General features: G+C 52.4%; 1 protein-coding gene across 3 annotated transcripts; it reads left to right on the top strand.

The window, feature by feature from the left end:
• Window positions 1-564: 564 nt before the first annotated feature.
• On the top strand, window positions 565-26,201 carry CHAF1A (chromatin assembly factor 1 subunit A). Of its 3 annotated transcripts, none has more exons than XM_021705257.1 (15): window positions 565-755; window positions 3,589-3,639; window positions 4,466-5,328; window positions 10,867-10,923; window positions 12,607-12,836; window positions 13,045-13,105; window positions 13,345-13,413; window positions 16,939-17,165; window positions 17,684-17,852; window positions 18,007-18,087; window positions 18,792-18,884; window positions 19,973-20,225; window positions 20,731-21,221; window positions 25,039-25,135; window positions 25,743-26,201. In XM_021705257.1, the coding sequence occupies exons 1-15, from the start codon at window positions 704-706 to the stop codon at window positions 25,841-25,843; spliced, it is 2,895 nt and encodes a 964-aa protein (XP_021560932.1). In that variant the 5' UTR covers window positions 565-703; the 3' UTR covers window positions 25,844-26,201. The 3 variants fall into 3 exon arrangements, with proteins under 3 accessions (XP_021560932.1, XP_021560933.1, XP_021560934.1); XM_021705258.2 differs by having other exon boundaries at window positions 18,010-18,087; window positions 25,743-26,195; XM_021705259.1 differs by having other exon boundaries at window positions 20,731-21,208; window positions 25,743-25,830.
• The last annotated feature ends 1,468 nt before the right edge of the window (window positions 26,202-27,669 follow it).

Here is a 27,669-nt window from a genome sequence, read left to right as displayed (position 1 = left end):
GTGAGGAAACAGCGTGTGCAAAAATCCTGAGGATTAAACCAGAAAGATCCATTTCATTCATTCCCTCTGAATATATTTAGTGCATATTAAATGCTTCTAAAGCGCTGCACAGAATTTAACTTATTTTCTCCTTGTTGTTCACATAAAAAGACATTTATAATTTTAATACTTATAATATTCAGCCGATGCCCAATTAGCATAAACTAAAAACTTTGTTCTTGCTCTAAACCGCAGTTTCAGGTTGTCACCCGTCACCATACGTAAAACGTTTCGTCATGACGTAAGAGCCTGGCCCTCCCTCCTCCTGCAGACCTATCCCACGCACTCAGCCAATCATAGTGTTGAACTCTCAGCTTGACATCGTCTGCCTCCAATCGCAGGGCACCTCCTCCCTGCCAATGACCAGCGGCCGAGAGGAAGCCCCGGTGCTCCGCGGGAATATCAATAGGGGAGCCATGGGAGGAATGGAAGCCTCGGTTCTCGCGAGGATGCTCCCGGCCTCCCTTCTTCCCGAGGCGGGTTGTCACGTGATGCAGCTTCGCCCAATCACCGCGCGGGCTGCGGGGGTCGCCGCGGTTCCCGCCAAATACGAGCTCGGCGGCCGCGGCAGCAGCGGCGCGGGCGGGAGGGCGAGCGGCAGTGGCCGCCTGAACAGAGCCCGCGCCTCCGCCGTCTGAGGGGAGCTCGAGCCGCCGCCGGGGCGATGCTGGAGGAGCTGGAGTGCGGGGCGCCTGGCGCCAGGGGAGCGGCCGCAGGTCGGTTCGGGCCCGCGCCGAGAGGAAGGGGGGGCGCGGCGCGCGGCCTGCGCAGGCCGAGGCGGCATTTGGGGGCGGACAGGCCTCTCGGCCCTCGGCCCGCTCCTCTTCGGCCGGCGTTCGGTCGGTGCGGCCGTTACGGTCGGAGCCAGGGCCTTGCGACCCGAAGGGCGCCCTCCTTGACGTTATTGTTGCGGCCGCGACCATTTTTTTTTTTCCGGCGCTTTTGCGTCAGTTCGTCCTTGCAGAGCTCTCTGCGGTGACGGGTCGGTATGGCCCGGAGGGGAGACTGAGGCCCAGGGAGGCGAAAGGGCTGGCTTTGCAGGTTGCTGAGTGCGTTTGTGTTCCCTGAGCAAGTTGGACCGTGCAGCGACCCTCTGGCCGGTTGGGGAAACTGAGGCCCGGGGGCACACGGGCTCGGGGACCACAACAGCTGCGTCTGCGGGTCAGGGCAAGCCCAGGTAAGAGGCCTGGATGGTGGGATCGTCAGGGAGCTGGGACTCCTGGGTTCTTGATCCTGCCCGATATGCAAGGTGAAGACCTGCCTTCCCCTCCCCCCCCACCTTGGGAGGGGGCTTTCTAGCACCTGGCAGGGCCTCGGAAACGTGGGATGGTGAACCAAAGAGGACCAGACTGCCTGTCTACCTTGCTTGACTTCCATTTTGTCCCTAGCACTGGCGCAATGCTTGGCACATAGTAAGTGCCCGACAAATAACCTGTTCATTGACTTAAGGGTTGACAGGGAGATCAACTAGTCTACTCCAGGGTTTCTCAACCTGGGTGGGCACTGTTGACATTTGGGGCTGTCCTGTGCATTGTAGGGTGTTGAGCAGCATCCCTGGCCTCCAGCCATTAGATCCCAGCAGCATCCCCTTTTTTCTATGTGTGATGACCAAAAATGTATCCAAGCATTGCCCCTCAGGATGAGGGGGCAAAATGGCCCCCTCGTTGAGAAGCACTGTTCCAATTGTTTCCAAACTTTGAAATTTCACGGAGACATAAAATTCATATCAGTAAAGTTGGGACCGATTGTCCTGGGCAGTCATTTGATCCAGTAAGAATGTTTAATTTAAAAATTTAAAAAACACTACCTTGCTGTGACCACCCTATCATAAAGGGAAGGTGCGTTTTAATGCTAAATAAAATTAGGAGGCATGTAATCTCAGAATAAAGAGCATTGGTAACTTTAGACAGGAGTGTGTGTTAATTGTACGTGTACCTTTGAACAGTTCAGATCCCTGGGTGGGCTACTCTTTTATGCTTCTGGGCCTAGGTCACTTGTGTTTCACTCGCATCAAAGCTGGTGACTCGGCCACACCAGTAAATACTTGTGGTTGTCCTAAAAATAAGTAGGTAAAGATTACGTATACTTCAGTCGAGGGGTGAAAATCATGTCTTTGGTAAACAAGGGCTTGAGAATGATGCTGTCTTGAAATGGGTAGAAAGGAAATGTGAATCCTCAGGGTATTGGTATTCCAAGCTTGGAGGGTAGGCGAGAGCAGTTTCATCTATGGACAGCAAGTTTTTTAGAAACCTTGATCTGCTTTTTAAAAATACTTACATGTATGTATCTTTTACAAAACATATGTAGATTGGCCCAAATTAAGTAACCTAGATTTTTCTCAAGCCAGATCTCCTAGCAGGTGTCAGCTTCTAAACTTACTCTAACCAATTTAAGCATATTTTCCCAAAGACTTAGTTCTATTTACAGTCATTTCTGCATCAGCTTTGATATCATTAGATGCTTTTCTTGAGATTTTTTTCATGCAGGAGAACATTCTCCCTTATTTCTTGACAGCACCTCAGCTCCAGCCTGGCAAGCTCAACATGCTTTAAATTGTTTTACCTGTATGGACTCTATTTAAACTTTTTTTTTTTTAAGATTTATTTATTTATTTGACAGAGAGAAAGACAGCCAGAGAGGGAACACAAGCAGGGGGAATGGGCAGAGGGAGAAGCAGGCTTCCCACAGAGCAGGGAGCCCGATGTGGGGCTCGATCCCAGAACCCTGGGATCATGACCTGAGCCAAAGGCAGACGCTTACTGACTGAGCCACCCAGGCGCCCCAGTATGGACTCTATTTTAAAAAGAAAATAAGCCCTCTTCTGATTTTGCAGATTTGGTGGTGGGGATGGGTTGATTGGAGGAGAACATTTTGGGGTCATTAATGGTGAAATTGGTAATGCAGTGTTTTCTGTCATCTCTGCACTTGTTTCCCTTTTTTCTCTCTCTCTCTCTTTTTTTTAAGGTTTTATTTTTAAGTAATCTCTACACTCAGTGTGGGGCTCGAACTCATGACCCTGAGATTAAGAGTTGCACGTTCCACCAACTGAGCCAGCCAGGTGCCCCATCTTTCCCCTTTCCACTGTCCCTGTTACCAGCTCATTGGTGTCCCACTATGTGCCAGTTCTGAGCTAGGTGCAAAGGGTACAGTGTGGAACAAATCTCCCTGTTGTCACAGAGCTGGTATTGGGGGGGGTGGGGGACATAATAATGTAAGATTCAGAGTGATAATTACCACACAGAGATGAGAAGGTATGACAGTGTTGAGAACAGAATTTCTCAACCTGTTAACGTTTGGGGCAGATAATTCTGTCGTGGGTGCCATCCTGTGTATTTTAGAATATTTAGTATCTCTGTCCTCTACCCACTAGACGCTCCCCCCTCACAACAACCAAAAATGTCCCTAAACATTGCCAAAGGCCCCTTGGTGGGGGTGGCAAAATTGCCCCCACTGAACAACCACTTTGGACATATTAGGTGGCTGCATATGTATTTACTACTTCATTATTTCCAACTTTTAATAACTTATCCTTTGGCACTTCATTCACAGCCATGGATTGCAAAGACAGACCAGCTTTTCCAGTCAAGAAGTTAATACAAGGTAACTGTCTGGGAAGGGTTAAATACTGTTCCTAATTTATATCCTTCATTGTCTCCTCATTTGTATTTTTAATTTTCTTTGAGCAGGGGCCTTCTGCTGGGGTCCTCAGCAGAAGCCTCAAGGGCTAGGGGCAAGATAAACAATTGCACCTTCCAGTCAGAAGCTGGGGAATCCATGTGATTGTTACTGTTTTCTTAGGTTCCCAGAAGCAAATCCAGTGGTCACTGACTTTATGAGGATTTCTCTACTTCAGCACTGTTGATGTTCTGTAATTTTTTGTCACAGTGTGGGGCTATCCTCTATAATGTAGGGCTTAGCAGTGTCCCTCGTCGCTCACCCAAGTCATGACAACCAATAATATCTCCAGACTTCACCAGAAATCCTTGGCAGGCACAACTGCCCCTGGTTGAACCACTGTTGTACAGGACAATAAATGTGTCCAAATCCTTCTGTATGAAAAGAGTAGTATATTTGCCCTTAGGCCAGATTAGCTAAGTGACTGTATAAAAAACTATGGTTTCTGATTTTTAAAACTTGATATCTGGTTCTCCTGGAGCAGCTTTCCTCCTCCCATGATGACTGATAGCAAGTTTGGTGTTGAGGGGAGTCACGTTAAGGGCAACAGTCTTTGAGGTGAAACGATCACGGACAGGGGCAAACTGTGGAACCCGAGGGCATGAATGTTTTATAGGGAAATCCCCACCTCCTGGGCCCACCTCCAGCCCAGCAAGGTTGATACTTGTTGAGCATATGGAATATTAAATTATTGATGGGTTGTCGCTCTTCACACTTTCCCCATAAAGATGGCCTCCTCTCTCTGTTTCAGCTCGTCTGCCCTTCAAGCGCCTGAATCTTGTTCCAAAGGAGAAGAGTGAGGACGGGTCAGATGACATGAGGAGCTCTGAGGGCACTCCTGCACAAAGTCAAGTACCTGATCTGGAGACCTCTTTGGACACCTTGGAGAACAACTGTCATATGGGCTCTGACATAGACTGTAGTCCAAAACTTGTCAATGGGAAGGGTCCCTTAGATAACTTTTTAAGAAGCAGAGTCAAAACCAGTATTGACCAGACCACAGTCATCATTGACTTGACGGAGGACTCGAGTGACCAACTAGATGGCCTTGTGGCCCACAGTAAACTAGATGCTGCAGCCTCTCCCTCCGAGGAGGCTGTAAGTGGGGTCAGAGAAGAAGCTGGATGTGACAGGGCGACGCTGGAGGCCAGTCTGGAGGACGAGCTGACATATCCTGAGGAGACCCTTACAGACATTCCATGCAAAACAGAGGAGGGTGCTGGCTCCAGGGGCGCAGAGAGGAGTGGAGATGGGCAGAAAGCCTCGCCCCCAAGCAGCCCTGTGCCGACAGGTGGTCCGAGAACATGTTCCGAGAGGGACCAGGATGGTTGGAGTGAAGCCAGGGGCATCCTGTTCAAAGGGAAGGTGCCCGTAGTGGTTTTGCAGGATATCCTGGCTGCGAAACCTCCTCAAGCCAAGTCTCCTCCCATGACACCTGCAGACCAGGGCATGCCCTCTGAGAGCGAGATGCTGGAGTCTGGCCCTGAAGAAGACTCTGTTCTTAGCCATTCGTCCCAGGGTTCTTCCTCTCCTACCAGCTCACCTGAGGGGCAGTCTGCTTCCAAAACGCACAGCAGTCCCAGGCCTTCCCCCACCTCCACACCTATCCGTAGAGTAAGTATCTCTGCCGAATGCCGGTGCGGCAGTGCTGATGGTATTCAGCCTCTTGCTCTTCCCCTGGGGATACCGTGTCACCCCAGTGGTTAGTGGCCAAGCAGGTGGGGCCACAGGCTGATTCAGAATTCTTTGGCTATCAAAAGCCATTAGCAGTGTTCGGTTACGTATCCATTGCGATGTACGAGTTCCAGTGTGTCGGATGTCTTCTGTGAACTGCCATCTTGGTAGCCATGGTTATTCACACCTGATGAGTGGTGCTAGTCACCGTAGCAATTTTAGTAAGGAACGCTTGTAAGCAGGCACCTGTGACCCCTCATGTCAAATGTTAGCTCCCTCCATTTCTCCTTGCTGTTCCAACACAGGCTCATAAGCGTGTTGATGGTAACCAGTCTTGGTGAAGAGACCCCAAGACAGCAGGAAGAATAAAATGGGGATTCTGTAGGGTCAGCTCTCGTCAACCTAGACACCCACCGAAAAACCTCACCCAGAGCAACAAGAACAAAAGGAAAACATGACACCATTTTTTTTTTTTAAAGATTTTATTTCTTTTTTGACAGGGATAGACACAGCAAGAGAAGGAACCCAAGCAGGGGGAGTGGGAGAGGGAGAAGCAGGCTTCCCGCAGAGCAGGGCGCCCGATGTGGGGCTCGATCCCAGGACCCCGGGATCATGACCTGAGCCGAAGGCAGACGCTTAACGACTGAGCCACCCAGGTGCCCCACATGACACCATTTTTAAGGAGCACAGAAAGATGACTTGAAATGCCTGTTTCTGTTGCTGGTTTGTGATCAGCACGATGGCAGCTGTCTCTGCTCTCACCCATCTTTAGGGTCTTATGGGTAAAACTGATAAAATGAGTCAAGAATCCAGAATTATGTTTAACAGTGTTCTTTATTTTGGGTTTTTGGGGTTTTGTTTTTCAGTATTTTGGTTTTGTAGAATTTTTGTTTACATTATGTTTTGTTTTAAGTAGGCTCCACGCCCAGCATGGGGCTCAAACTCAGGACTGAGATCAAAAGTTGTATGCTCCACCCACAGAGCCAGCCAGATGCCCTTAGGTTGTTTTGTTTTTTGGTTGCTTTTTAATGTAGGATCAGATCCTAGGTTGGATCATTCAGTCTCTACTGTACGTGCTTGATTTGACCTTGATCACTTTCTGAGATTTGATCTCTAAGAGACTCATCATTTTTCTAGATGATTCCTCGGCTTTTATCTCCTGAGGAGTTGAGAAGAAAAGAAAAAAAATGACTTTCTCTTTAGGTTTTCAAAGTGTCAAGAGTGGAGCAATCTTTTTTTTCTTGGAGACGGAGATACATTTTTAAACTTCCATGCGAGCCATTATTCAGACTCTCAGAATCAGAGTTGACGTCCCTTTTTGTTGTCAGCCATCTTGTTCAGTCCAGCCAATTGCTTGAAATCCTTCCAGACTGCTGCTTCTACTTTGCCGAGATCTTCTGTCATGTGACATGTTACAGCCAGTTAGCCTAGAAAACAGGACATGTACACATGTTTCCATTCTTCTTAAGCACTTCATTTTTTAAGTTTGTTTGTTTGTTTTTTTAAGATTTTATTTATTTGACAGAGAGAGACACAGCGAGAGAGGGAACACAAGCAGGGGGAGTGGGAGAGGGAGAAGCAGGCTTCCTGCTGAGCAGGGAGCCCGATGCGGGGCTCAATCCCAGGACCCTGGAGCCGAAGGCAGATGCTTAACAACTGAGCCACCCAGGCGTCCCTTTAAGTTTGTTTTTATGCCCGTAGCTGAGCCTGAGATTCGGGAAGTGACATAGTTGGGCATTGTCATGAAACAATTTTATTTATGTCTGCTGGCCCACACGGCACTCGGACAGCTGAGCAAGTGAACTGAGTGTGGTCGGTTAGGAGATCCTGCACCTGAGATGTTGGATCTTAACTCTGAACACAGGCTTGGAGGTCTGAAATGCTCCAGAAGGCAGTGTTCTCACATGGCTTTGCAAATAATTTACACTGTGAGTGGTGAAGGTTCAGACCGCCCCAGAGCCTGTGGCAGAAAATTGCCTCTGCCACCCACAGGCGGGCTGGTCCATCCCAGGAATGGATGTAGAGCCTCCTGATGGTGGTCAACCGCAAAAGGATGAGAGCAAAGTGAAGTGATCATCGGGCACCTCTGGCTGCCGTGAGAGCAAGACTCCCCGGGGAGTGGCAGAAGACAGACCACTTGCAGCCACACCCACAGCCTCGTCCTTTATCTCCACCCCTGTCACCCCCACCCCAGGAGCAGGAGTTTCTTGATTTGTTGGTTAGTTTTGTGTTTGGTGCTCAACCAACACCTTCCCTTGGGGGGGGGGGCTCAAGGTTTTCCTGACCCTTATTAGTTTGGGGAATACTTTTGGTTTTCACTTTCCCTCTCCACCTCCTCCTTTCCTGATTGTAGGTAGAAACTCAGTGGAAGCTTACACATTGTTTCATATTACTATGTAATGTGTTTGATTTTATTTGGCTCCCATAGTCCTGGAGTTGGTACCATAAAATCTCTGCATTTGGATTCCCTAGACATGGTCCTCGAGCGAGCGAGTGAGTGAGTGAGTGTGTGTGTGTGTGTGTGTGTTTCCCTTCCAGGGAACTTGTTAAAATGCAGATCCTGCTGTATCTTCCCAGGGAGTCTGAGATGGTCGGCCCAAAGAGCTTCATTCTGTTGTTTGTTTTGTTTTTTTAAAGTACTCCAGGGGTTCTAGAGAATCTCACTTTGAAAAACAGTTATTTAAGAATACCAATTTTAGATAATCCAGGGTCTTCTGACTAGCTAAACAGTTGCTCTTTAGCCTTAGAGCATTTTACCATTTGGAATAGAAGATTGCTTACATTTAGCTGTGAGATTCAGCCTGCTTTATTGGTGATTCAAGAATTATTTTTTTATAAATGATGATGTTGATACAGCTGTGTTACTGGAATCTCTGAATCTATACAAATGAACTCAGATCACTGGAACTTTCCGCAGTATAACTTAAATTATACAAGTATTAAATTCTTCGTGTTCAAAAAGACATAATCGAAGCATGACAATCCCTCTGGCCTGGGCTGTCCCAGGAGCTCCTCACCAGTGTGTGCGAGATCTCTTGGGAATACACAGTAGCATTTGTTTCCTTACATGAGCCATGTGCTGTAAATATGTTTCTTTTTCATTCTGGGATGTCTTCGGTATTTTTGATATTTTCTGTACAGGGCTGGGAAGATCTCTCGTTAGCTGCCATATCTTATACCTGTGGTGTGGACACACTGCAGTTCACAGAGTCATTCCCGTTGCTGGATGTTTCCGTTGTCTCTCATTCTCAGCCTTGACAAAACAACTGTAATGAGCTTCCTTCTGCGTGTTTCCTTGGGCTGCTGTTAAGTAGCACTTGGAGCTCACAGGAAGGCACAGGTGAATCTTGCCTGCTTGCCCTCCACCATGGCTGGAGCGGTTTGGGTTGCATGTCTTCCCCGCTGCTGTCTCTCCCCTGCCGGCAGGTTTTTAGCTGCTCCTGCTCCTGCCGCATCGCCACCTCTCCTCACCTCATTCGCCGCTGCTTATGAGCTAAGAAATTAAATCTCCCTGTATATATAAAATCAGAGCAAGTGGCTCTGAGAGGATCCTGCCAAATAAAGTGCAAGGATGTTCGTGCACATAGTTCAATCAGTCTTGACGACACGGGATAGTTGATGTGTGTGTTTCAGCTTCCTTCTGGGATCTTGGGTCTTGTTTTTGACAGCTGAGTTCCAGATAGGTAACGCGTGTGGTCTCCACTTGGAGAGAGTTCCATAAACACTTGGGCCAAATGTCAAGAAGATAACATATCAGGGGCGCCTGGATGACTCAGTTGGGTAAGCGGCTGCCTTCGGCTCAGGTCATGATCCCGGGGTCCTGGGATCAAGCCCCGCGTCGGGCTCCCTGCTCAATAGGGAGCCTGCTTCTCCCTTTCCCTCTGCCTGCCTCTCTGCCTACTTGTGCTCTCCATCTCTCTGTCAAATAAATAAATAAAATCTTAAAAAAAAAAAAGGAAGCTAACCTATCAGACCAGTAAGGCTCACCTGAGCGCCTAGGGAAGCAGTAGACTCTGGTTCTGCGTGAAATTATAATTGCTGTGGTTGTTGATCCTTAGCCGGCTCCTGGGAGTCATGTCAACTGTAAGCCTGGACTCACAGCGGAGGGGGAGCTCTGTAAGAGGCACTGATTCCACATCTGAAATTCACTAAATGTGGGCAAGACTGTTTTTCCCTCAAGTGCTCTCCTCACGAGGGAATCTGGCCATCACATTTGGTACTGTAAATTTGAATGCAAAGGACAACAGAGATACAGCAACTTGCAGATTCTGCTGTTAAATCCTTTCTGGTGGGGGTGAAGTCCAGGGACTTGGCAGGCAGAGTGGACTCTGGAGAGGCAGATGCTTTGTCTCAAGCCCTTGGTAAAACCACTTTGGTCACTGGCATTTGTGCTGGTGCGTGCTTAGTACAGACAGGCTTGAGCATCCTGGCACAATGTGGGTGGCGTTTGAGGTCCTTGCCAGCAAGTGGCTTTCATGTAACTGGTCAGCCATTTCCTAAGGGAAGGCTCAATCCAAGAAACTCGGTGTGTCCCAGGTAAGAAGGATGTCTTCTTGAATTTATTAATCTCATTCGTATTCTGCACGAGGTCTTGGGCTTTCTCAGAGAAATCACTGCTACCTAGTTTTGTCGATATGACAGAGCATGTCAAGAGAATAGGCCTTTGGTTTTTTGACTCTTCAGTCTCACATTTTGGTTGCCTCTGTAAGTCTCCAAGGAGCCCGGGGAGTTACTGCTTTTCCCGTCTGCGTGCTCCCTCCCCACTGTTCTTCCATCGGATGGTTTGGTTTTCAGGATTCCCCGCTCTGGAGATAGCTTAGGCCAGTAGTCTGAACTTGTTCATACTCATACCTGAGGCCACGTCGCCTGCATAGGGAGTGAAGGCAACGGTGCGTCTTGGTGAGTCCTTCCGGCCCGTGCTCACTTTGTAGCAGGGCGGTAGAGAATGTTGTGCTCTAGGATATAGGGGTCCTAGACCAGATCACCACCTCTGGCAAGCTGACCTTTTCCCCTGAACATTCACTCCACATCTCAGAAGGCAGAGAGTACGCATTGGTGGCTCATGGGAATCCAGCCCATAGACCTGTTTTATTTGATTCACGGTGTTAATTTTTAGACATTACCTACAAAATTTAAATAAAATTGCCAGTATCAGCTCCTCTTGGAAAAATTGGAAGGGGCTGCCCTGTTTCTTTTGTGCCTGGCCCCCTTCATTTTGGTTATCTCTCTCCCCGGTCTCCTGTTTTATCCCCAGATGCATGCATGTGCATGTTCATTGGAGTTCATGACCCCACCATGACATTTTGGTTTTTTGGTTCTGTTTGGAAAGGTTTTCACTGTGCTCTTTTTGTAAAGAAGTTCTTAGTCGTGTGAGTCCCCTATCCACCCCCTTTCTTTCCCAAAGAAGTGTGTGATATGTTATATGTGCTGTAGTGATTGAAACAACCCATGTTTAAAGAGAAATGTTTTTCATTTCAGATAACTAAGAAATTGGTCAAAGCTTCTGCAGAGAAGGACAAGCGCAGACTGCAAAGAGTAAGACATTTCCCCTGAAATAGAAAGTTAACCTGCTGTGCTTTTTGCATTAAATAGTAAGCAAGGCCCCCGTGCACCTCCTTTGCCTGTTGTCACCTTTCCCCACTTGTCCTGACCATGACTTTGGTTCTTGCTTCATTTCGCACAGCTGTGCCCTGGGACTTGTGGGTTGCATCATAATTTTTAGCTTTGCTAAATCATCTGAAGATTTTGCATGTAGCCTTTTCTGAACTTCTACTATTATTATCATTGTTATTCATACTGTCTTGAGAGCTGGACATCCCATTGTTGTAGTTGAAATTTGCCTCCCAGGCCCCTTCCCGTGTGCTGTGCTGGTTTGGTGGCCATGACTAGGTGGGTGGTTATTGTCTAGTGTTGCCTTCTGAGTCTTCACTTCTGTCATCTGGAGGTCACCACATGTCACACACTTCAAAGCAGAGGACTTTTTTCTCATTGTCGTAAAGAGCAGGGAAGCCCACTGGCCCCCCCCCACACCAGCTTGTGGAAGGGTTGATGACGACAGTGGGTCTGTCCTCACCCGGTGCTTCCTGTGCTGCCCACCTAATGGCTGCATTCAGTCTTTGTGGGTCAGGTTTTAATGGCGGCGGTTTTAGAGTTTCTCTCATTCTTGGTTGGAATTTCAGAGGTGGACGCACGTGGGGTGGGGATGGACATGGGGCTCAAGTATGGCTGGTTTCCAGAAGCCTTCTGCCTTCTTATTTAGCAATGGGGACAGGCGACTCCTCACAGCCTTGCACGCTTTCTCCAGACCAGTAACCTTCTTCAGGTATCCGACCAGTCGGAAGAAGGTGCAGAGGATACTTTGTAAGAACTGAGCAGTTCCGCCATCTCTAACAGGGAGCCTCTGTGGCTTTCCTTAAAGCAACCAGAGGTTTTTCAGGGCAGAGGGTAGGATATTCCCTAGAGATGAGGGCACAGTCCTATGCCCAGACCAAAAGCGGAGTTGCCAGACTCCTGATGTTGGGAAACCCATTTCCGACAGAGAGAGTCCTTGAAAATACCCTGGTGCTATGGCAGAAGACGAGTGCCCACGTGTAGCAGGCGAGCCTGCTGAGTAGGAACTGAAGCTTATATAATAACGCAGTGCCTCAGGCCATGTGCCAGTTGTTTGGAATGAGGAACTGATGTAAAGATAAAAACAAATTCATTTTTTGCTTTTATTGTTTATTCTCATTTCCCCCCCTGACTTAGCAGGTTCCCGGTCCCTGCCTCATCCTGATCTTCCATTTCAGAGGAAATAAAATAAACCCTATAATCTGAGCTGGTTTGGGGAAGGTGGGAAGAAAAATGCTTTTGTTTTAAAGATAGGGAAGCAAAACCTACAGGTGTTTTTGTGTCTTTATTTTATCATGGTTTTATGATTAGGTAGCTGGGAGGTTCTTAGGTCATTGTTTTTAATTAAGTAAAAAGATAAAACTCCGCCTCATGTTTAAAGATGGTATTTTGAGTGAATCTTATTTTGAATTGCCCAGGAGGTCCTGTGACAAATGGCTGGCGGCCATCACTTTTCTCCTAGCGGCCCGTGCAGCAGCGTGGCCCGTGTGGGAGGGCGCGGGCCAGTGGGGTCCCTCCCGGGTGAGCCACCTCTCTGAGCCCTCCCCCCGCACGTGGGCCCTCCAGGGAGGCGTGGGGACGCAGCTGTGGGACCGTCTCTTGGTGCAGGATAAGGAGCGTTTGGGCAAGCAGCTCAAGTTACGGGCTGAGAAAGAGGAAAAGGAGAAGCTGAAGGAGGAGGCCAAGCGGGCCAAGGAAGAAGCCAAGAAGAAGAAGGAGGAAGAGAAGGAGCTGAAGGAGAAAGAGAGGCGCGAGAAAAGGGAGAAGGATGAAAAGGAGAAGGCAGAGAAGCAGCGGCTCAAGGAGGAGCGGCGCAAGGAGCGGCAGGAGGCGCTGGAGTGCGTGCGCCCTTGGAGGGCTGGGGTGGAGGCGGTGCAGGGGCCTGGGGGGTGCGCAGGGGAGCGGGAGCACACAACCCCCCCCCCCACACACACACACACTGCACACGCATGCCTGCCCGGGACCCCTGAGGCGCACCTCACCAGCGCAGGCTGGGTCTATATGCACCTGCGCTGCTGGGCTGAAGCTGAATTTCCTGTCTCCCAGGGCGAAGCTGGAGGAGAAGAGGAAAAAGGAAGAGGAAAAACGGTTGCGGGAAGAAGAGAAGGTAGGTTATTCTCACAGAACCGCTGCGGAGTGTTCCCTTTGCCTGGGGAAGCCAGGTGGCTTGGGCAGACTGCACCTACAGCTCGCTGGCATGCAGAGTGGCTGATGCTGGCCTGGGGGTTGGTGGGTTTGGAGAGCTGACATCAAAGGAATGCTTTCAGCTGAAAAACGCTAGGGCTCCCGTTCTTGGGGCTACGATCTCTCTTCATTTGTTCGTGCTCATCTTCTCTTCCATTGCAGCGCATTAAAGCAGAGAAGGCTGAAATCACGAGGTTCTTTCAGAAGCCAAAGACCCCACAGGCCCCCAAGGTGAGCAGCTGGCTTCCTCTGGCTTGACTTTTTGTCTTTGTCATGTTCTTCCTTTTGAAAAATAAAAGCGTATCTTCTGACCAGGTAGCTTCCCTTTCATCAAGAGGGGGTTTCTGCTTGCAGAGGGAGCTTTGTTTTTGGTAGAGGCTGGAGACGCAATATTTTGTTATTCGCTATGTCCTTGAAAAGGCTAAAAGTGACACATTTGCTAAAACCCCTGCCAAGTGTTCGGAGGTTGCTTCCTGAACAGTTATACGTTGGGAGCTGTGTGGGAAGGTGCCAGAGAAGACCTAGTCCTTACGTTCAGGGAGCTGAGGCTTGGGATAGGAGGCGAGATTAAGCATAAAACAATAGTTCAGAATTCAGCTCTGTGCTGAATTCAGCTTCAGCTCTGTGAAGGCATCTGTCGCCTTCTAGCAGCATCTGCTTCCGGAGACCCCAGATGTCCTTCTCCCTCCCTCCATGCTCCGGAGGTCACCCGTCTCCCCTGATGCAAGGGTGCCCATCTAGACCTTTCTGTGCATTCACATCCTTTGGTGTATTTGTGTGTTTATATAGGCCTCAGACGTCCTTCTCCCTCCCTCCATGCTCCGGAGGTCACCTGTCTCCCCTGATGCAAGGGTGTCCATCTAGACCTTTCTGTGCATTCACATCCTTTGGTGTATTTGTGTGTTTATATAGGTGGTGAGTCATGGATGTGTCCTGTCCCTGCTTTGTCTACGTCGCTGTATCTTGGATCCTTGCCATGCTGGCACGTTTGGGTCGGCTTCGTCCTTCCTGTTGCCACCTCCCGCACTGTGGGAGGGGTCGCAGTCTATATGGCCGCTGCCCCGCCGCTGCCCCATCAGTGGCACGATGACTGTCACCGACACTGTGCCCGTGTGCCTTTCCTAGGACGGCTGCCTGGAAGCGGGCTTGATGCTCGGTCCCAGGATACGCACGCAGACAGAATTACTGATTATATTAGTTCCTGCCCAGGTGCCCCCCCAGCAGGAATGTCCGTGCTGGGCCTTGTGGGGAAATTAGCTCTTCCCCGCCTGCACTGGCATGGAATGGAATGTGTTTTCTTCTACCTTCACCAATCCAATGGGCAAAAAAATTGACATTCTTTCACTTTACATTTTTCCTTGATTCCAGTTGGACATCTTTTTGTGTTTTGTTTGCCATTTTATATCTTCTGTGACTTGCCAATTCCTTTTTTTTTTTTTTTAAGATTTTATTTATTTGACAGAGAGAGAGAGACAGCGAGAGAGGGAACGCAAGCAGGGGGAGTGGGAGAGGGAGAAGCAGGCTTCCCGCGGAGGAGGGAGCCCGGTGCGGGGCTCGATCCCAGGACCCCGGGATCATGACCTGAGCTGAAGGTGGACGCTTAACGACTGAGCCACCCAGGCGTCCCCACACTCAAGTACTTTTTGCACTTTTTATAAACACTTATTTTTGAATACGTTTACAGACAAGTTGCAAAGGTGTTACAAAAGTATGCTAAGTGACCGTTTACTTGGTTGTCACAGTTTCAGGATCCAATCAAGGATACCACATTGCATTTAGTTCTGCATTTTTTTTTTTTTTTTTAAAGATTTTATTTGACAGAGACACAGCGAGAGAGGGAACACAAGCAGGGGGAGTGGGAGAGGGAGAAGTAGGCTTCCCGCTGAGCAGGGAGCCCGATGCGGGGCTCAATCCCAGGACCCTAGGATCATGACCTGAGCCGAAGGCAGACGCTTAACCGACTGAGCCACCCAGGTGCCCCAGCCAATTCCTATTTTTTACCCATTTTTCTACAGGATTGGCTTTTCCTCTGACCTCTAGGAGTTATTTATGCAGCCAGGATTTTTTTTTTTTTTTTTTTTTTTTTTTACAATTTTATTTATTTGAGAGAGAGAGAATGAGAGACAGAGCATGAGAAGGAGGAGGGTCAGAGGGAGAAGCAGACTCCCCCCTGAGCAGTGAGCCCGATGTGGGACTCAATCCCAGGACCCTGGGATCATGACCTGAGCCAAAGGCAGATGCTTAACCGACTGAGCCACCCACAGCCAGGATTTTTGTTCTTGGTGACATACGCAACAAATATTCCCTCAGTCTGTTATTTGCTTTCTAACCTGTTTATTTTTTTATTTTTTTTAAAGATTTTATTTATTTATTAGAGCGAGAGAGCACAAGCAGGGGAAGTGGCAAAGGGAGAGGGAGAAGAAAGCTCCCCACTGAGCAGGGAGCCCGAGCCTTCTAGCCTGTTTGTAGTGTCTTTTATCCTACAGAAATTTTGTGTTTTAATGTCGACATTTTAAATTTTTTATGCCAGTTAGCTTATGGTTGCAAAGTCTCGTGTACCCTGTGGCCATAGACAGATATATTCTCTTTCGTAGTTTTTTTGTTTTGTTTTTGCTGTTTGTGTTTTGTTTTTAAAGATTTTTTTTTTAAGTAATCTTTACACCCAATGTGAGGTTCAGACTTAGAGCCCCAAGATCAAGAGTCTCAGGCTCCACCGACTGAGCCAACCAGGCGCCTGTTTGTTCATTGTTTATGTGTAGCTCCTTAGCTTGGCTGGAGTCCTTGGTCATGGGGGCTTGGTCCTAACTCTGTCCTGTATGGGTGCCCGATATGCCAGCACCCATTCGTTAGTGAGGTGGGCAGGCGGCTGGTTCTTGGCTTTGGCTGTGTATTGGGAAGCACCAGGGAGCTTTACAAAATCATGGAGCCTGGCTCCTGTCCCAGAGCATCCCCCAGGCCTGGTGTGGGCCTCGGGGTCTTCAGCAGCTCCCAGGTGGCCCGCTGTGCGGCCAGTACCCGCTCAGTGAGGTCAGAGGCTGGCTTATACTGAGCTTCGTAGACTAGACTCTCCTCCTGACTCCCCAAGTCCTCATGTGCTGCCAGCTTTGGGATCCACTGACAGATATGGCAGATGCTGAAGGAACTCTGAGGGGGGAGAGTAAATCCACCAGAATTTGTGGGGAATGATTCTTAGGGAACAGACACCAATGTGTCAGGTTCATGTCCGCCTTCGGTGTTGAGATGGGCTCTGGGTCGTGAGTCATCTTGTCACAGTGCGGCTCTGGGTGAGCGGTCACTCCCCGGGGGCTTGGTTTCCTCACCTGGGATCTCAGATCCTATTGCGCCCCACCCCCTTCTTTTTAAAGAGCCGTGTTTATTGAGGTATAATTCACAGTAAAATTCACTCGTTTGGTGAGTTCTGACAATGTGTCGGGCTCCCCAGCACCCCCATACTCAAGAGTATTGCTGTCACCCCAGTTTGCTCCCTGTACTCAGCACCCTCCTCCCCTTTCGGGCCCCCCAGCCCCTGGCAACTGCTGGCGTGATTCCTGGCCCTGTAGTTTCGCCTTTTACAGAAACTCATGTAAATGACATCACCCAGCGTGTAGCTTTTTGTGTGTCTCCTGGACTTACCAACCTGGATGAATGTGAAAAGGAACATGCTTGTGCTGCATGTCCAGGGGCTCACCCTGGAGGCTGCTGAGCGGCAGGCGTCCCGCCTCACAGGCATACATCACATCCTCTTCTCCATTTCAGACCCTGGCCGGCTCTTGCGGGAAGTTCGCCCCTTTTGAAATTAAAGAGCACATGGTTCTCGCCCCTCGGTTTCGGACTGCCTTCGACCAAGACCTCTGTGATCAGTTGGACCAGCTCCTCCAGCAACAGAATGGCGAGTTCTCCTTCCTGAAAGATCTGAAAGGCCGGCAGCCCCTCAGGTCTGGACCCACCATGGTTTCAAACCGAAACACGAATATTTATAACAGGTTAGTGGCCAGGGAGACCGTCTTTTGTCTGTTGGTGACGTCAGAGCACAGTTGGAAAGTCCTGGGGGGCCCAGGGCAGAGCTCTGGGTTCTGGTCCGCTGCTGGCTCATCGTGGCCTTGGGCCAGCTGTCTCCCTCCTGGGCCAAAAGCCTAAATTTCATTGCTGAAGTCTCGTGTGCAGCGGCGTTGTTGAAAGCCGCTGCCGCAGGAGGGCAGACTGCCTGGCCTGGCTTCCCGGTCTTTTGGGGGAGGGATCCTATTTTCGTGCCGGCCTCCCTGGGAGGACATTTTGCGGTTCTTGTTGATCTCCTTGTTCTATAAGTGCTGTGGGGCAGCAGCTTGGCAATCTTGTTTCTCTCTCCTCCTTGCTCTGTGTCCCTGGAATGAACGTCCCTTAGCTTTCTTGGGAGCAGGTGGTTACCCATCTTTGTAAAATGTTGGTGGCCTGCTTCCTTGAGAAGCCTGGGTGTCGAGCGGGCATGTTGCGGAGGAGGTGCATTACTGGGTTTCTTCCTCAGCGATGTGCTGATCGTGGAGAGCGGCAAGGTGGATGGCGTTCCTAAGAGGAAGAAGTTTGGCAGAATGAAACTCCTACAGTTTTCTGAGAATCACCGGCCGGCATACTGGGGGACATGGAATAAGAAGACGACTGTCATCCATCCAAGGGACCCCTGGGCCCAAGACAGGGTGAGCACATGGCAGAGGTGCTGCTGGTCCAGGCACGTCTGTCTGTCTGCATCTCCTCGCTTTGCCTTTTTTATGCTGGTCTCCTGGATTCTAGCGTTTCTGCTTTGCCAGCCCTGAAAGACAACCATGACGCACTGCGTCTTTGTTTCCTCAGAAGCTCCTGGACTATGAGGTGGACAGTGATGAGGAGTGGGAAGAGGAGGAGCCGGGAGAGTCCCTCTCCCATAGTGAGGGGGTGAGCACGCACCTGCACCTCGTTCGGGTCTCGCCCAGAAGGCTAAGTTCACTCACAGCCAGCCTGTGTTTGACGGCAGTGTTGTCTGAAAATTTCAGCCGGCGTTTAACACCCAGATTTCCAGGGGCACCTGGGAGGCCTAGTCGGTTGAGTGTCCAACTCTTGGTTTCGGCTCGGGTAGTGATCTCAAGCTCGTGAGATGGAGCCCCATGTCAAGCTCTGTGCTGAGCAGGGAGTCTGCTTGAGATTCTCTCTCCCTCTGCCCCCCTCCCTCCCTCCATGCTCTCTCTCTCTCTCAAATAAATAAATAAATCCTTATTTTGGAAAAAATAGTTAAAAAAACAACAACCAGATTTCCAACTTCTCTTGGAAAACCTTACTTGGTGACGCTAGCCCACTTGGCAGTGGGACTGAGCAGTGTCCACCCCATTAGGTGGGGCACGCTTACCCCTGGTCTGCCCTGGTCCCCACCCCCTCTTCTGTCTTAAATCTGGGTGACTTCACTCGCTTGTGTTTTGCCTGCGGCCCCCTCCCCCGTCAAATAATGGGATTCGTTCATGAATTCTTATGGACCCTGTGTCCATAAGAATGATGCTCAAGGCAGTAGATGGTTTTTCCTTCCTTAGATGTTTGTAGGTTAACATTTTAAATGAGGTATATATTCAATTGGCACATATTATGAACATCTTTTTTTTTTTTTTGAGGATGATGATGACGAAGTGGGAGAAGATGAAGATGAGGATGATGGTTTTTTCGTGCCCCATGGGTACCTGTCTGAGGACGAGGGAGTAACCGAGGTGAGGGAGCAGGGTGGTGACTGTCCCAGAGAGAGCTCGCTGGGCCAAGCTTGGCTGCTAGCCTGGGGGCCGTTAAGACTGTGTGACAGCCCTAGCTCATCCACCTGGTTCCACGTGCATTTTGTGACCCCAACATGTAGTTATTTGTGGGGTCGCAGGGACCTGAGCTTGGGTTTTGCTTGGGGAGGGTAGTGGGATCTGCAGAGGTAGGAGAGAATCCCAGGTGGGGAGGCGGCATGAGGAGAAACCTGAGTCAGAGAGGCTGGGGGGTTTGTGCTAAAGCACTTTCGTTCTTTTTACATTTTCTTAGCTGAGGTATAACGAACTTAGAAGAAAACATGCAGATCTTAATTATTGAGTGCAGTGAGCTTTAATGATTGACATTTGTAAATCCATCACCTGAAATAAAATCTAGAACTTTCTGTCTCTCCATATGGTTCCCCCGTGCCCCTTCAAGTTAACCCCCAACCCCTGGCACCAACTTGCTAGACTCTGCCAGATGGCTGCTTTTAGGGCTCCGACAGCCCGTCAGCTTGTAGTGTCGGGGCAGAGGAGACATGGAGAAGTAGGGTGTTGCCCCGGGGGAGTGGTTTGTCTCTCCAGCTCAGACTAGAGGGGCAGGTAGATGTTCCTCAGGTATTTCCAGCCAGCGAGGCAGCCGTGTCTCTGGAGCCCATGAGCCTCCCCGTCCCTGAGAGCGGTGTTGGGCCTGGCGTGGGAGGAGCCTGGCCCGGAGGGTGAACTGGGCGTGGGATTTGGGGTTGGGAACTGGACGGCCCTGGCATCACATCCTCCCCAGAAAATCTAGAGTGGCCTTGAGCGGCTTACCGGTGAGGCTCGGAGAATACCTGAGACTCTGCCAGTCACGGCCAGAGAGGATGGGTGCGTCCCAAAACAGCAAAGGGCGCCAGTGTCAGTCACCATTAAGTCTAGGGAAGCACTCTGCTATCTCCCAGCCGGTGATGTTAGGAAGAGGGGTGCAGGACGCCGTGGGGGCCAGGGGAGGCGGACGCAGCGGCCCTGGGGGCGGCATGAGAAGGCTCAGGGGCCTGGGAACCCTGAGTAAGCATTGCTCTCCGCCCTGCAAGGAGTGTGCCGACCCAGAGAACCACAAGGTTCGCCAGAAACTGAAGGCCAAAGAGTGGGACGAGTTTTTGGCGAAGGGGAAGAGGTTCCGCGTGCTCCAGCCCGTGAAGATTGGCTGCATCTGGGCAGCCGATAAGGATGGTGGTGCCGACCTGAAGGTGCTGCAGCAGTTCACGGCGTGCCTTCTGGAGACAGTCCCCTCCGAGGAGGAGCAGACGCCCAAGGCCTCCAGACGAGAGAAGAGAGACCAGCAGAGTGAGTGCCGGTGCCTGGCAGGAACGGGAGGGGATCCCAGCTGTCCTGGGCCCAGGGAGACTTTATTAGGTGGCTGGACTAAGATGTAGAAGTCCTTCCAACAAATCACAAAAGCCAGCGCTTGCTGAGCACATCTCTTCCTTCCTTAAGTCGACAGCAGTCCGGGGCGGTCCTTTAATTAGCCCGCTTCCCCAGCGTGCCTGGCTCAAGGTCGCACACGTCCCTGAGGACTCTGCCTCCTCGCTCTTCAGAGCCAGGGGAGGCCCAGTGTCTCAGGAGAGTGTGGTGACCATGACTAAGGAGAGGGAGGCGTGCTAGGTTATCCAGAGAAATCCTGCCTCGGGAGACGGGCTTCCCAGCCTCCTGCAGCTCACGAGTGTGTCTGAAACCTACCCTTGAAAGGCCACCCCGACGCTGACCGTGTCTCTGACCTTGGTGACAGACCGGGGAGCCCTGTGCAATGTGTGTTCTCTCTCCCCGTGTCTCCCCGCCCCGCCCCCGCCAGTCTTGGGGCAGTTGCTCCCACTGCTGCACGGGAATGTGAACGGAAGCAAAGCGATCATCCGGGAGTTCCAGGAGTGCTGCCGCCGCGGGCTGCTCAGCAAGGACACGGGCAGTCCTGACAGCAGCTCTGCCAGCCCGCCCAGCCCCGGCTCCTCCCGCCCGCAGACCCCCACCACCAGCGAGGACGCCGCCGTGCCCTCCAAGGCCAGGCTCAAGCGGATAATTTCCGAGAACTCAGTGTACGAGAAGAGGCCTGATTTCAGGATGTGCTGGTACGTCCACCCGCAGGTGCTGAAGACCTTTGACCAGGAGCACCTGCCCGTGCCGTGCCAGTGGAGTTATGTCACCATGGTGCCCGCGGCCACCAGGGAGGACAGTGTCAGCGTCCCCGCCACGGGGCCCGGCCAGGGGACGCCCGTCTCACTGAAGCGGAAGTCAGCCGGCAGCATGTGCATCACCCAGTTCATGAAGAAGCGCAGGCACGACGGGCAGGTGAGGGGCGGGGCGGGGCGGGCAGACCCCCCACGGGGGCTTTCTCACTTTCAGTAAGGTTTGTGTTTTAGAGCAGGTTTATTAGAGTCACAGCAAAACTGAGCAGAAAGTATAGCGATTTCGCACGTTCGCCCGGTCCCCGCAGGCACAGCCTCCCCTCCATCAGCATGGCCCCAGGGCTGTGCGTTTGTCCCAATCCACGAACCCACGGGGACCTGTCATTCTCACCCCGAGTCCCCAGGGGACGGTAGGGGTCACCCTTGGTGCTGTACCTGCTGTGGATTCGGACGAATGTGTGATGACACGTATCCACCACTGTGGTCTGCAGAGTAGCTTCACCGACCGAAACATGCCCTGTGCTCCTCCTCCTCCTCCCCCCTCCCTTCCGACTCCTGGGAACCACCCAGCTATTTATCGTCTCCAAGGCCCTGTCTTTCCCAGACTTGGAAGCACACAGTGTGAGGCCTTCTCAGAACGGCTTCTCTCACTTAGGGATGGGCCTCTAAGGTTCCTCCGTGCCGTTGCCTGGCTCGATGGCTCATTTCTTTTCCTTTTTTTTTTTTAATTTAAGATTTTGTTTTTTTATCTGAAAGAGAGAGAGAGAGCATAGGCAGAGGGAGAAACAGGCTTCCCGCTGAGCAGGGAGCCCGACGTGGGGCCCCATGCCAGGACCCTGGGATCATGACCTGAACTGAAGGCAGACGCTTAACTGACTGAGCCACCCAGGCACCCCGATGGCTCATTGCTTTTTAGCCCCCAACAGTGTTCTGTGCAGTGACTTTTTAGTTTTTTCTTATCTATTTTTGCTTTTACATTCACTTACTGTAGTTACAAAGCATTGACTGCATCAGGGGCTCTGCTCAACCTTGTCCACACAGTGACGAGCAGAACCATCTAATAGGCGCACAGACGAATTTGTCGCATGAACAGCTGCTTGATCACAGACAGGCAGTGCTTGGAGGAGCGGAGCGTGGGGGCCTGGGGGCACGGGGGCGCCCCATCTCCTGTGCCGGCCTGCGTGCTCAGGGGCAGGGACCCGGGCATAGCCTTCGCTGATGTTGGATGTGTATTTTTTTTCCTTACTGGAATAGGGATGTGGTGAGTTTCTTTCCTTTCACGCATCTACTCTTACCGGAAACCTATTTTGCAGAGTGAGCACTGGGTCCTCGTCTCAGGCAGGCATCTTACAGGGTTACAGATTTTACGAGGAGGATGTGATGAAGGTGTCTTTCGAGCCGTGTCTCCGGCTCACGTCCGGTGCCCTCCGAGGGGGGGCCATGTGACTTGGGGAGCTGCGTGCCGCAACCTGGGCGGTGATAGCCCGCATTCCCAGCTCCTGCCCATAGCTTCTCTTCCTTTCAGCTTAGAAAGTAAAGTGGCTGTCAGAACAGGAAGGCGGGAGAAATGGCTCCTGGAATGATGCCTGGCCTTCTCCCTGCTGCTGTTGCAGACAGATGAGACCTCGATCTCCTGACCCTGAGCGCATGACCTGAGCGGAAACTGGGAGTCGGGCACTTCACCCCCTGAGCCAGCCCGGCGCCCCTGAAGTCTGCACTGTGAAAGCTCCTTAGAGGAGCGCCTGGGTGGCTCAGTCAGTGAAGCGTCTGACTCGTGATTTCTGCTCAGGTCGGGATCTCAGGGTCGTGATGCTGAGCCTGCGTCAGGCTCTGCGCTCGGCGGGGAGTCTGCTGGAGCTTCTCCTCTCCCTCTTCCTCTGTCCCTCCGCCTGCTTGTACGCACGTGTGCTCCTTCGCTCGGCCCAGGACCGCAGGGTGGGTCCACACAGTGTGTGCCTCATGGGGAGGGAAGCCCTGAGCGCCTGGCTTCTGGGGGTATTCTGGGAGCGGTTCCATGGGCAGTTAGCCTCACCCCTGCTCTGCAGAGTGGGATACAACTCGGCGGTCCTAGTGTTGGGCCGCCGGTCACGGGGCCCCAGCGTCACAGCTTCAGCACATGGGGGTTTGTCCTGAGCTCCGGTAACGACAGGCTCCCCCGTGTCCCACTCTCTCCTTCCTTAGCATGTGGCCTTTGTCTTCATGGTCACGGGATGGCTGTCTCACCTCCAGCCAGCAGGACCAAGGCAGCAGAGACTTTCCGTTTAGCTGGAAAGGGAAACCCTCCCCAGCGGACTTCACCGGAGTCCTCCCGGCCCGAATTCGGTGGCACAGCCACCCCCGCCGCAGGGGAGGCTGGGTAAATGAGACTGGCCAGCAGCGCTCAACAGCACTCTGGTTCTGCTGGGGCGGGGCGGGGGAACGGCTTGGGGCGTGCGTTAGCCAGGGCGCCCCCCGCTGCACAGCACCCACATAAACACGCAAGACACAAGTCAACTTCTAGAAGGAGTGTTTCCACTTGCGTTTTGGTAAAGCCGCTAACAGACACTCCTCTACCCTTGGGGATAGTCGTTGCCAAACTCTGAACATGTGCAGATGTTTTAGATTGGGTTGAGCTTTTCTAATTTGTGGGAATTTAATTTTTTTTCAAATTTTTACTTAAATTCTGGTTAATTTTTTTTTAGTCTTGTGGGAATTTAAAGATGTTTTTGAGTTGGCAGTCGTCCTACAACGCCATGTGTTCACAAGGGGTCATGATCAGTCAGGTGAACTGGGCTGAGGTGAGGTACCAGGTCTGTGGTCTTGGGTGGCCCCCAGGGTGACTGAAGCTTTGGGCCGCAGTTTTTTTCTGAATGGGGAGAGACCCTATTTTCCCTTTCCAGTCAAAAATCATCTGATCAAAATGACCCCAAACAGGTGCTCCCCAGAGTCAATTCTTCGTTGTGGCCAAATGCCTTTCCAAGCCTGGGGGGTGTGGCGGGCCCTAGGCCCCCTGCCGGCAGCAGTGGCAGCCTGAGCACCTGTCCTGGGCCTGGAGGGCTGCGGATGGGGACCCCCCTGCAAACTGGCGGACGTGCGGGGAGCCTTGTTCGTCGGCGCTTGCGCGTCCTGTCTGCAGGGCCCGTGAGCGGGAAGGGCTGTATGCGGCCGCTTCGTTCCTTTTGCTTGACAGACCCAGCCGAGCGCCTCCCAATCAGCACGGTTGAGAGCCGGGCTGTGCTCTCCTTAGCCAGTGAATTCTTTGGAGACAGGTGGTTGGAGGCGGCAGCGCTGCTTGCTCTGGGGGCCACCGTCGTGTCTGTGGGGCTGTCCGGCCGGGCCGGCAGGCTGCTCACCCCACGGTCCTGTGCCGTCACCCCTTCTCCAGGCAAATGCGGATTCCTGTAGCAGAGGAATTCCAGGAGTGTCTTGAGAAACAGTCCCCCTTTTGAAACAAGCCCGTCTCCGCCTCTGCTGGTCCTTTGCTCATCTCCAGAGAGCAGGGCGCTTGTATGGATGGTTGGTGTTTAAAAGTGGCCTTCTTTTCCACACCGTCCTTCTGTCCCCTCCGATGAAAGCCAATGAGCGGCTCCGGCAAGTCGGTGGAGGTTGTGCCCACAGCGGCTCGGACGGTGTCGTCACTGGCGACAGTGGTCCGAGCATGAGAGATGAGAGAGAGTTGTCAGGGGCCGGGCAGAGGGACAGCCCCTGGGCAGAGGAGGAGACGCTGGCTGGCTGAGAAAGTGGGTCTTTATCCCTGTCTCTTTCAGACCAAACCAGAAACCCAGATTGTGGATTCAGAAACGGCAAATTATTTTTGTAATGTAAATAATGCCGGTGGTCATTTTGGGAGATCTGAATGAGGACCTTTGAGAGAACCTTCTCTCCCCCCACAAGGCTCCTTTGCTCACAGGCTCTCACTTGTGGCCAGATCGGGTGGAGGTTCGGGGGGCACAGCGGCCCATCTGCTGCTGCTAATGGCCCGTGCACCCTTGTCTGCCCAGGTTGGAGCCGGGGACCTGGATGGCTTCCAGGCAGACACGGAGGAGGAGGAAGAGGAGGACGGCGACTGTGTGATCCTGGACATCTCGGATGTTGGGGGTGAGAACCTGGCAGGAAAGGAAGAACGCACGCACTCTCGCTCCCACGCGCCTCTCGTCTGTGAAGAGTGGGGCTGAGTTAAGAGACCCCAAGAGGCGCTGGGCGGGCTGGGTGGGTGTGGATGGTGGGTTCTGGTCCAGGGTCTGCAGGATCTGACTTATCTGAAAGCTGCCGTGTGCACAGCAGGACTGGGCTCAGTAGCCATGGCAGAAGTAGGTACAGTAATGGGCCAGCAGTTGGGATGCTGACCACGTCGGGGTGCTGTTCCAGAAGCTTCCCAGAGAATCGGCAGTGCTGCACCTGCAGTGCCAACCCCTGGGCTGAGTCCCAGGAGGGGAGTGGTGGAGTCTTAGGGTGTAGTCTTGGCTCTCCTGTGGAAGGGGCTCAGTCGGGGAGACCTGAAGGAGGGGCGTGGAGCCGAGTGGGCAGTGGGGAAGGCCAACGTTTGGCTCTTACCGAGTGAGCTGAGGAGGGGACAGGCTCTGAGGGCTGTGAGTGAGTGCAGCTGTCTGAAGGGGGGCAGGGGGGCATGGGGGGCAGTGACTCGGGCCCCTACCCAGTCTGGGGTTGCAGCCAGCTAAAGCCGCCTCCCTCTCTTGCCTTGCAGAGGCCCCGGCCCCGTGCGGAACCACTTCTGGAGCCGGGGGGTCCGTGGGAATGGACACCAGTGAGAGCCCCGTGCCCGCCCGCTCGCTCGGCCCCTGCTGAGTGCCCCGCCGGCCCGGTGTGTGTAGGTAGAATGGTTAGGGCATTCACAAACGCCTCTTGGATACTTGAAAGTCCTGCGAGTCCTGTGTAAAGAGCACTTTGTCCTGCTTCGCAGGCCTCCCCGGAGGTCTGGAAAGTTTTATAGAGGATGCTTGATTTGTTCCTTTTGATATTTGTAAAAATGTTCCCCCCAAAAGCTGCGTATTAATCTGCCCTTTAATAAAGCATTATTGCGATGTGAGGACCTGTCCAAGGACAGGCTGGTCGCGCCTGTGGGCCCCCCAAGCAGGCGCTGTGATGAAATGCTTGTAAATGAGTTGGACCTGAAGTGGGTGTGTATAAACTTATTGTCCAGCCCCGACCCGGTGCATCTGTTGTCTTTTCGAACATCGTTTCTCGTGAGTGGGTACGTTCCATCCCCTGGGCTGGCCCCCCACTCTGGGCTGCGGGTGCGCACTCCCCTACCTCGTTTGTATGAACGGTCACACCTTGCAGAAGCACTGTCCCCACTCTACGGTCTCTACGCTGACCTAGTACAAGGTGACAGCTTCCGGAAGGTGCTTCTGCCGGTCTGGCCCTCCTGCCCATCTGTTAGGCCACCGGGACTGGAACTGTGGCTTCCAGATGGATGCCGGGGTCGGGTCACACCTGGGGAAGGATGCGCAGACGGCTGCGGGCCCCTGTGCCCTGGAGCAGCCGTGCTGGGGCTGTGAGCAGCCCCACAGAGGGATCAGAGCACATCAGAGGCCTGGGGGCACTGAGATTTTGGCGGAGCTCATGGACTCCATTTAACCTGGACGCCTGGTCCCTCTGTCGAGTTCTTTTTGTTCCTGCCGTGCCCCCCCCCCCCCGGAGCGTTCAGCATCCACTGGATTCGGCCAAGACCCGGTGACCCCACCCCACCCTCAGGGCACTCGAAGGCCAGGACTCCCCGCAGAAGGCGGGGTGCAGCTGCGTCCGAATACAGGTGTGTGTGCTGCATCTGCGGACGGGGCTACCTCAGCCGGCCGGGTCCCCTGCAACCCGTTTTAGTTGGCCACCTGACAACGTGCAGTCAACGCCAAGTCACAGTTGGGCGGGGTGGGGACCGAGACGGGGCAGCAGAGGACAGGCCCCGGTCTTGCCCTGTGTGGGAACAGAGCAGCTGGCGGCCCAGGTGGGAAGAAAAAGTGTGTGTGGGGCTACTTGCTGGCTGGGGGGGGTACAAGGCATTTTTGGTTTTGAAATCACATTTGGGGCTCAAAGCTTCAAGTCTGTCCACCAAGCTGGCGGTGGCCGGAGGACCAGCCAGCACAGGCCTCTGCGCCGGAAGAGAGGGTCTGGGAGGGGCTGGCCTGGGGGGAGAGGCGGGGACAGTCCAGATGAGCGGTCAAGGGCCAGTGCCTCCCGTGCTCCAGGCTCGGCTTCCCTGTTACTCACTCCCTGTGGCTGCGGAAACACACCACCGCGCACTTGGCTTAAAACCAAACTTGTTTTTACGGTTCTGGGAATCAAAAGTCTGACATGGGCCTCGTGGGTTAGAAACCAAGGTGTGGGCAGGGCCAGTTCCTTCCGGAAGCCCTGGAGGGGGGACCACCTGCCTGCCTTTTGCAGCTTCCAGAGGCGCCCATGTGGACTCGTGGCCCCTCCTCCACCTTTGACCCCTGCAGCTTGGCACCTTCTGCCTCCTTCCACCTCCTTCCAGGTGTTACACTGCGCCCACCTGCCTACCCAGGACATTCCCCATCTGGGTATCACCCATCACAGGCTCAGCCCCTTTAGTCCTATAAAGTAGCCACCACGGGGACCGGGGCTGAGGATGGGCCATCTGTGGGGACCTTGTTCTG

Source organism: Neomonachus schauinslandi, chromosome 1 (genome assembly GCF_002201575.2).
Source record: "Neomonachus schauinslandi chromosome 1, ASM220157v2, whole genome shotgun sequence".
NCBI classification, from domain to species: Eukaryota; Metazoa; Chordata; class Mammalia; order Carnivora; family Phocidae; genus Neomonachus; species Neomonachus schauinslandi.
The sequence above is the reverse complement of the archived record's forward strand: the minus strand, read 5'-3'. Positions and strand labels throughout refer to the sequence as shown.

Bases quoted from the DNA above. Each gene is read 5' to 3' on its own strand.
- CHAF1A (XM_021705257.1), top strand. From the start codon at position 704: ATGCTGGAGGAGCTGGAGTGCGGGGCGCCTGGCGCCAGGGGAGCGGCC. The intron at 5,329-10,866 runs GTAAGTATCTCT...TTTTCATTTCAG, and splicing joins CCTCCACACCTATCCGTAGA to ATAACTAAGAAATTGGTCAA. The intron at 12,837-13,044 runs GTGCGTGCGCCC...CCTGTCTCCCAG, and splicing joins GAGCGGCAGGAGGCGCTGGA to GGCGAAGCTGGAGGAGAAGA.